The following is a 9,162-nucleotide window of genomic DNA, read 5'->3' on the forward strand; positions in this document are numbered from 1 at the left end:
TTTCTTTTTCCTGCAACAAAACATTAGATGTTTTTATCATTTTGGTCAAAGTCAGAGAAGCACAGCTCTCTCTCTCTCTCTCAAAATTCAGAAAGTGGTTCATTTTCTTGCATTTCAATCACAGTAGCAGAAAGCAAAACTCTCTTTATTGGAACTCATCAAATATCCTTGTTGATCAACCCCATACTCTTGGTTAATGATAATGAGCTAGACAAATGAAAAATCACGAGTTCATGTTGGTAGAAAATATTCTCCATTTGTGTGTGGTTTTTTTCTTTTTCTTTTTTTATTTTAATAACTAAATTGATCATTCACTCGACTGCATCTGTGAAACTTAATTACCAAGTAAACCACAGTCATACATGGGGTAGTGAAAGTAGTAGGGCCCACGTGAGATTTTCTCCAGCTGTGTAGAGGATATTCCTACTTTTGAGTCCCCACCATATAAAATTCATCTCAACTTAATGATCATGTTTTACCTCTAATTATTGCTATCAGTTGCTCATAATTTAGGCTAACTACTAAAGATGGCTGTAAAATGTAAATGTGATGTTCTTGCTTCAAGTGGTGTGATGAGATGAGAGGCGTTGACCTCTTAACTAATTGCCCACAAGGACGATAACTCATGACACTAAACCTTTTTATTCCTATACTCTCCTTAGTTTGAGATCTAAATCTAATCATTTACCCCTCGAAAACTAGAGAAATCTACTATTCTGATATACATTTATGGGAATTCTACAAACATGCTTAAATTATGAATGAATATTTCACACTAAAAAAGATAATATGTTTGCTGTCTAAACTCCAAGGAGAAAAAGTTAGATTTAAGATCTGGAGCAAAAGAGATAATAAAGATAAGAATAACAAACAAAAACTAATAATTACATTAGTACTAACACTTCACCACCTAATAACATAGAAACATTTTTTTTTTTTTGGTGGGGGACTGGAAATTACCTAACGCACTCGATTAGCAAGAGAGTAAGTAAGGTGAACATGCCTTGCAAGGACTTGTAATGATCCAGTCCATGTTTTGTCGAACATTTTGTCCCCTTGAATTTCTGAGGCATATTACTAGTGCTAAGTCAAGGTAATGACTCCGTAATACTCCATCATTCATCTATGGTTTGACAACAGCAAGTTTCTCTGAATTCTTCCAGACTATATTTTTGACTAGAAAGGAGCTACTACCTAAACTAGACAGAATTCCTAGCTGCCATTGGCCCTTTACTAACTTAAATTACCTCGGTCTCAACCACTTCCATATTTTATCAAACTATAATTGAAAATTAAGCTGAAGTATTGGTCAGTTCAGCGAGTAGTTGTTACCAGTGATACAGAGATACATCACTTATCATTATGCTTTGTTAAGAGAGACAAGATAGAAAGAACAGCTGCACAATTCAAGGAAAGAAAAAGGAGACAAAGGGAATGTTTCTTTACTTTCAGTATTAGGAGAAGGGAGAGAGTCCATTAAAACTTAACTCGAACTAAACACCTTACATAAAATCCTTTCCAGTCAAAACAAACTTCTTCCTAAAATCCATCCACCATTTCCCTCACCTTTTCTTTGCTTACCAAAGACGCTCTAAGAAATTAAAGTCCATGATGCGAGGACTTTAAATAGTGCAATTAAACCTTGGCTAAGAAAAATCAAAAGATGATCAAAGACGTTATTAGGCAACATATTCCTCATCCATTGAACACGGTAATCAAAATATGTTAAGTGTCTCACGCGAGTTACAATTAAGTTGTAACCTTTCTTCCAAAACAAGCCACAAGATAGCATTGCCTACAAAGAGAATTGATTACCATAGCACACGCATTTGGATCTCCAAGGACGAGATACGACATCATTGATCATCGTGGCCTTGTATCATAATCAGATGATGAGTTTTGATGTCCTTGGATTTACATTTGTGAAAACTACGCAAACATACCAACTTCCAGCTATGTACTCGTCTAATTTCTTTGATCAAAGTACGAATGGGGCAAGGAAGACCCAGCCTATAGAACAAACAAATATTGGAGAGATTCATTATGTGGGCAAAGCAAATTGGCAGTTAAGTTGTCAACAGGTACTACAACTATCTCATAAGTAGGTCCAATGGATTGAGCAAAACTAATCATTTTTATTTTTATTCTCTTTTTGTTTTCTTTTTAAAAGAAGAGAGAGAGAGAGAGACGTAGGTCCAGAAAGAGTTGCGGAGAAAGCAAAGAACAACTTAATAATAAACAAATAAAAGCACAAAAGATCGATGAAGTCAACAAAGTGAAATCCAATTAAATAATTTTCTGTCTACATTTTTAACGAAAACTGTTTAGTTTCACTAGGATTATCTGCTGCATTGACAATTGAGTGAGCTAAATATATGTAGGTGACGAAACCAATATACAATTTCCTCATTTGAAGGCGAAAAAAGTCACAACTTACCACTATTTATTATAAACCACTACCGCGTTTGAAATGTTCTCTTATGAATCTTTCTGCATGAGATGGGTACTTCTCTCTAACATATTGTCGAAGACACTTCTGATATGAGAAGTCGATCCACGCTCCATCAGTTCTAATGATAAACAGGCACCGTGAATGACTGAATTGGGGGTGTCGATCAACCTTCAGCAACGACAAATAAACAACATTTGATTTCTTGTTAAAAAAGAACAAAGAACACATACAGTGTGCTAGGGCTGATATTGCAATGCGAAGAAACAAAAATGCAAGCTTAACCTAATGCACACCAGCAAATACACATGATATTATTCTGCACAGTGCTCAGTACAGGATTATTAATACCTTCCAAGGAAAACATGAGTTAAAAACCAATTAAAAACTGATAATGCTACACATACTAAACACAACATGGTGTGTGGATTTACACCCTAAGTGAGGATCTGCCACCCTGATGTTCAATCCAGAGAAAACAAAAGCATAAAACTTGTGTACGAACAATTTAATGTGTTTACATCAGCTGCAAACTACATAGAATGTGCACTTCTAAATATGATATGGTAAATCACCAATAAGCTTTGTGTTTGTAGCATCAATTTTATCTCAATGTTGGCTTGATTGATTCTTCAAACATAAAAATTAGAATAAACAGCATTTTTGGCCCCAACTATGACACTCATAGGGTTTTGCCAACTCAATTATTATTAATATTAATTTTTGTAAAATATTCATCTCAAACTTTGAAAATAATTGCAAATTTGTTCCTTCGATTGCATAGCATTTCATTCATTTTTGAAAACGCAGTATCCTAGCTCAAGAGAACCAATAACACAGTAGCCAAACAGTAGCAAAACAAACCCAGCAACAAGAATACCAGTAGAACAGTAGCAAATTAGTATCCAAACAGTAGGAAAACTATATTGAATAATAAGAGAGAACTAATTATAAATATGAGAGCCATTAGACCCCTTTGATGCAAAAGTTTTACCCAATTCATTTGCCTGACCCAATTCTTTCCTTACTTACCTATATATATTAATTTCTCACTCAATATTAACTTCCCAAACAAAGACTCATATACCCTTATGATTTATTATAGGGTTTTTTACACCACATACTGAAATTTTCCACTTTTTTCTTTTTAATGTAGGGCAGAAGCTTTTCAAAAATGTTGTATATGTTTTATATTGTATACTGTGTTAAGTTTCCTCTGTGTTCCACTGTTGTTTTAAAGTTGTTCAACTGTTGTTTTAGTTGTTTTGTATTGTGTTCCACTATTGTTTTATAACAGTATATTTGAAAATATTTCAAATTTCAGTATTTTTGTAAGTTCCCCTTTATTATATGCTAGCACACTCTACTAATCCTAGTGCCCAATATTACCGGCCGCTAGGGTTTCACCTTGTCCTCAAGATGATTGATGGCACCAAGCGCTAAATTCGAATAAGCTCGTCCTCTGTCAAACATCCATTGAAGTGGAACAGTCTTAATTTAAGGGTACCAATGCAAGGAACAAGGCCAGTGAGTGAATGTTTTGGCTAGTTGCGCAAGCTACAAAAGAACAACCACCACTCAACGAGTCGACCTCAATCGAAAAACCATTCCAGCAATGTCATTCGCATAGCCACCTCCTCAGAAACTAAGGTTCTGATCCACAAAAGAACCAATAAATTTCAGCTTTCTACCTCGATCAAAGACCTAACACTGCAGCAGCACTAGAACAGTCGTGTTCGTGATCGAGGAGAAGAAAATTAAGACAACTTGCCCAGATCCCAAGATGTTGACAAAGCCACCACCACCACCGGCATGTTCGAAGGTTCGACCACCACACGATCTACCTTGGGTCGTTTTTTGGTACGAGGGAAAAGACATCTCAAGGTCGTTCGTTGACGCTTCAAGTTGGGACCAAAACACATGTTTCGAAGATGTAGCCCTTTTTCTTGGTTACAGATAGTGAAATGAGCCTGAACAAGAACCCATAAGACCAACCAGTTACCCATCATAGTGACCCAATGGATTTATTTCTAGTTGTGGGCCTGGATCCCAAGTGGCAAACTCATGGGCTGAAATAAACATTGGGCTCACGTGTTTTATTATTTCAGTGACACTCGAAGTAGAAAGCAAGTAGACCAAATTAGTTTTAGTAATTAATGATGTGTGTCTTGTAAATTTGATGAGGTGGGCCAAATTAATTTGGATTGTTTCTTAATAAAGAAACCAGTTACGAATACCAAAACTCATATAAGATTTGTTTATGTTGAAACTGGTTTTTCAATTTTTGAAACTAGTATCTAGACCTCCAACTACGACATGACTTGTTTGATCCTGTGGGGTTTTGGTGGTGGAGATCTTATATCCAATGTCTGTTTGAGTTGTCGGTTGCTAGATGTGTTGCTGGTGAATGGAGGTAGGTAGATGGACGATTGAGGGGTGAGGCAGGTAGGGTACTTGAATGGAGGAGAAGAAATAACTTTGAGATTTTTAAATTTTTTTTGAAATAATTTATCTAAACATCAAATATGGAATTTAAAAATTAAATTTACACATATATGGCATAAAAGATACCAAAAAATAATTTAAAAACTAAAATATGCCATAAAAAGTGGCAAAACCTAAAAGTGTCATATTTTTGTAACAAAGTTTTAAAAAATCATAATGAGTGTAATTTCCTCTAGGGTTTAAGTGTGACATTTTTTTCACCTTAAGTTGTATCCCACAACATGATCAATGTTGACACAGTTGACAGCGACTTCTTCATCATTGTCTCCAGCAATAAAACCATCTCCCGATCTCCGACATCGTAGTCTGCGAACACATCTTCTCCGGCACCATGTCTAGTGGCTGGTTCTTTTTCGACGTCACTACCAACGGTTCCTTATCATTCTTCTCAGGCGACTCTATGAGTGACAACGTCTCCATCACGTCTCTTTGCCTAGGCGACCCCACCAACAGCCACGTCTCCTCTTTCTTCTTCTCAGGCGACGACTCCCACTACAGGTTCATCTCTGGCAACATCACTATCAAGATAATACTTCCTGGAAGAGTCGTATCCAGCAAAACCTTCTTCTCTAGCATCGGTTTCTGTCGCTCTTCTTTCTTCGAAACCATCAACAGCCGCTGAATCTTCTTCTCCACCGCCTCCGGCGAGTCAACCAACAGCTGAAACTAGTCAATCCCCTTTGTTGGTTCTCCGTATAGCCTTAGCACGGATGAACAAGAAGAAGAGCGATCCGACAATACAGTGTGTGTCTCACTAACGCCTTCTCTAAAGCTGGCAAGCCTAGCAAACGTGCAATTGTGTTCTCTTATTGCCATTTCCATCTCTTCGGAATGGTCTGCCAATGTTTGAGATAGATTTTCAAAAATCATTAATGGTGTTTTTGTCCGATATGATACTACTCAAGTCTACTTTTATGTTGTTCATATCAGCTTCCATTCTTTTCTCCATTGCTACAACTTTCTCCTCCATTCTCGTTGACAGCATTCACCGAGAATTGGTGCTCTGATACCAATTGATGTGACCCTATTTCGATCAACCAAACCAGTAGCAAATAGCACCAACAATAGCAATAGTAGCACAATAGTATCCAAACAGTGGGAAAATTATATGGAGTATAAGAGATAAATAATTATGAATTATGGGAGCCCTTAGGCCCCTTTGATGCAAAGAGTTTTACTCAACTCATTGCCTGACCCAATTCTTCCCTTACTTACCTATATATAGTAATTTCTCACTCAATAGTCAATACTACCTTCCCAAACAAAAACTCATATACTCTTATTATTTACTATATGCTAGCACACCCTACTAATCCTAGTGCCTAACAAGCTTCCTGGTTTAAGACTGACCTACTGTACTTCGGGAGTTCAGGCAAAAAATAATTGCATAAATAGTACTCTAACAATAAAATTTGAGAACGTGTATTCGTAAATTTAGAGTTAATGTTTGCATGTTTAATTGTTATACTTGGTTCCAACTAGCTTAAATTAGTTAAAAAGCCCTCATACTGTAATTATACACACAGTTTGTGGCCACATCAATAAATTATCTCAAAAAATGACCGAAATGCAACGAAAGGGGAAAATTTGCATTTATTTCCATAGTTACTAGAGAATTTTTTACAAAAAAAAAAAAAGTAATTTATGAGGAAAGAACCCTATATGCTTCATAGTTCAGGGGTAAAAATCTCATTTATTCTAAAAATTAATATCAAATCTTCATTAACCAAAAACACACATCCCAATGATATATCATACACACACTCAATGACCTTTAAGACAGAGCCGCAAAAACAAAGAAAGACCAAAAACCAGAAAACCAAAACAATCAAAAGAAGAAGAAAATAATCACATTCCTCTCTACTCCTCTTCAATAACACTTTAATATTCAAGTGCTTATCTTCTCTTCTTACAATATAACAAACATAACCCATTGAATAAATGTTCAAAATCCACATTATAATTTAGCATTTTCTTTCCCAGTTTACAATAGCATTATCTCTAAAATCAGGGTGATTGGTGTGATCTTATATCCAATTAAAGATATTAATTGTTATATTAAAAAATATAAAATCATTTCAAAAAAAGAAATATAAAAGGTATCACAAACATCATTTAATTGCATTAGGAAATTTTACTGAATTATGATAAATAAAATCAATTAAACATACAGTGTAAATAATTGTTCCTTTATAAGTACATTTGTTCCTTAACAGCGTGTGGAATCAAATTGTATTAGTCTCACTGAACTAGCATTATAAAATTCAACAGAAAAGTGCTGTGTTTCATGGCATCAAACCATTAAAAGGAAAGAGCACACACACAAACTTGCACAGGTTCTCAAAGTGGCAAAAAAACTAAAGAAGCATTTCAAATGAACTTCACATACATTGTGTGCGTGTGTGTGATGTGATGGGGTGGGGGTGGGGATGGGGATGGGGGTTGGAGAGAAGAATGGACTAAGTAGTTAGAAGCAAGCAATATGTGCATATAATGACAACAAAATAGCATAAGATCTATCGCTCTACTCTGTATAACTTAGTCAGCAAGAAGGTTGGGATGACTTTATAAAGTAATGCAACTCAGTGAATCGAAGCAATAGAACACAATGATAGAGTAAATTGCATTTTTACCATAATAGAATCAAGTCCGCATCCGATTTTATCTTCAGCATGTGGATGATAGGCAAGAAGCCTTTCCACCACAGCTTTCTCATCCTCAGGTGTTAATCGTTCTCCATCCATATACCTGGAAAGAGAAATCAGTTAGAGTTATGTATCATGTAACACACTCCAATAACAAGCACATGAACAACAGTCTGACTTTAAATACTAAAAGTTGAAGATAAAGGACAATCATAGCACGCATGGGATGCAGAATGACTCCACACTGACCAGCACAAATAAGATTTCAGAAATAAACCGCCATCTGATCAAGCAAAAAAAAAAATGCAAACAACAGGTACTTCACTTAGTTACCCCCTTTCTCCTTCTCCAATTAACTTTTTATCGATTTCAAACGTAACCCCCTCAACAGGAATTTCCTGGACGCCATAGATTAGAATGCCCTTTCAGTTCTAAACTTCTAGTACTTTAAGAATATCCCATCTAGTATAGGTGACATTTAAGATCGTAGGCAGCAAGACTTGAGCATAACAGCTTCAAAACCCTCATTAATAAACGAATAAGCAACCACAGCCCACAACCATAAGTGACCATTTCGGACCATAAACAGCACAAAACTTGAGCTTCACAGTTTAAATAATCCTTCATAAAACGAATATGCAGCCACTGCCAACAACGATAAGTTCTCTTTGCTCTTAGTTAGTTCGATAGCACAAACCATAGTTCCAAAAAGCCAGTCCCTTATCTTCAAAATACTACTTAATTCCCTAAACTTCCTCAATTTATACCAAATTTAAAATTGTATATATACATATAGATAATGAAAATTTGGGCACATCCAGGAGAAGAAACACTCACATTCCCGAATGAAGGATGTCCTTGGTGAGCAAAATAATAGGCGAGATGTCCTTGAGAATCTCGTCCTCTTTATTTTTCCACTGGCGGTAATCAGCATCGTTCCACCTCTGGTATTTGGGGGAGTCCTTAACGCTGTGTAATGAACCGGAGTTAGCAGTAGATGAGGACGCTTTCTCCTCCGGGCGAGTGGAGTCAATGGCGGCAGTGGATAACAAATGCCAACGAGGGGGTGATATGAAGGAGGGAGAGAGTCTGTAGTGGTAAAGTTGAAGTCGGAGGCGGAGGAGCGGAGAGCCTCTGAGAAGTATAGGATTCGCCATTGGAAGAGTCGAAAGTATGGGCGATGATGACATCTTGGACCATTGTCTTTGATTTGAGAATTGGAACCCCTCACCCCACCACCCCAAACGATTTCTTGGTCCAGCAATCTTCCCAAATTGGCCCACTTATCTCTAATGGGCTCATTGGAAATTTTTTCAAAAACTGAAAATTATGACATACACTCTAACACTGCTCTGTTAAGAAATTTCTACAAATAATTAAGGAAATTTCTCTTTCTGTTATAATTATGTGGATGCCCAAATCTTTTATTTATTACCATGAATTGTAATCAACATTCATCTTTTCCTTAGTTTCCCTTTTTCTTAGTTTCTTAATATCTCACTCTTGTATTTGTATAAATAGGGGTTCACCCCATTGGAATAAACAACTCAGAAATTCTCATTC

At 36.3% G+C, this 9,162-nt stretch overlaps 1 protein-coding gene across 2 annotated transcripts; it reads right to left on the reverse strand.

Annotated features, from left to right (window-relative positions):
• Positions 1–1,424: 1,424 nt before the first annotated feature.
• Positions 1,425–8,894, reverse strand: LOC115711190 (protein DCL homolog, chloroplastic). Of its 2 annotated transcripts, XM_030639524.2 has the most exons (4): positions 8,437–8,894; positions 7,588–7,702; positions 2,438–2,620; positions 1,425–2,010 (listed from the first exon to the last, which is right to left on the reverse strand). In XM_030639524.2, exons 1-3 carry the CDS (start codon positions 8,787–8,789, stop codon positions 2,447–2,449), a joined length of 642 nt encoding a protein of 213 aa, XP_030495384.2. In that variant the 5' UTR covers positions 8,790–8,894; the 3' UTR covers positions 1,425–2,010; positions 2,438–2,446. The 2 variants fall into 2 exon arrangements, with proteins under 2 accessions (XP_030495384.2, XP_030495378.2); XM_030639518.2 differs by lacking the exon at positions 1,425–2,010 and having other exon boundaries at positions 2,263–2,620.
• Positions 8,895–9,162: the final 268 nt, after the last annotated feature.

The sequence above is a fragment of the Cannabis sativa genome, chromosome X (assembly GCF_029168945.1).
Source record: "Cannabis sativa cultivar Pink pepper isolate KNU-18-1 chromosome X, ASM2916894v1, whole genome shotgun sequence".
NCBI lineage: Eukaryota > Viridiplantae > Streptophyta > Magnoliopsida > Rosales > Cannabaceae > Cannabis > Cannabis sativa.

What these genes read in the sequence shown, in the direction of transcription:
- LOC115711190 (XM_030639524.2), bottom strand. Translation starts at nt 8,789, where the DNA reads ATGTCATCATCGCCCATACTTTCGACTCTTCCAATGGCGAATCCTATA. An exon ending in GACATCCTTCATTCGGGAAT is followed by an intron (nt 7,703 to 8,436) that starts GTGAGTGTTTCT and finishes TTCTCTTTCCAG; the next exon opens with GTATATGGATGGAGAACGAT. An exon ending in GCGGACTTGATTCTATTATG is followed by an intron (nt 2,621 to 7,587) that starts GTAAAAATGCAA and finishes TCGTTGCTGAAG; the next exon opens with GTTGATCGACACCCCCAATT.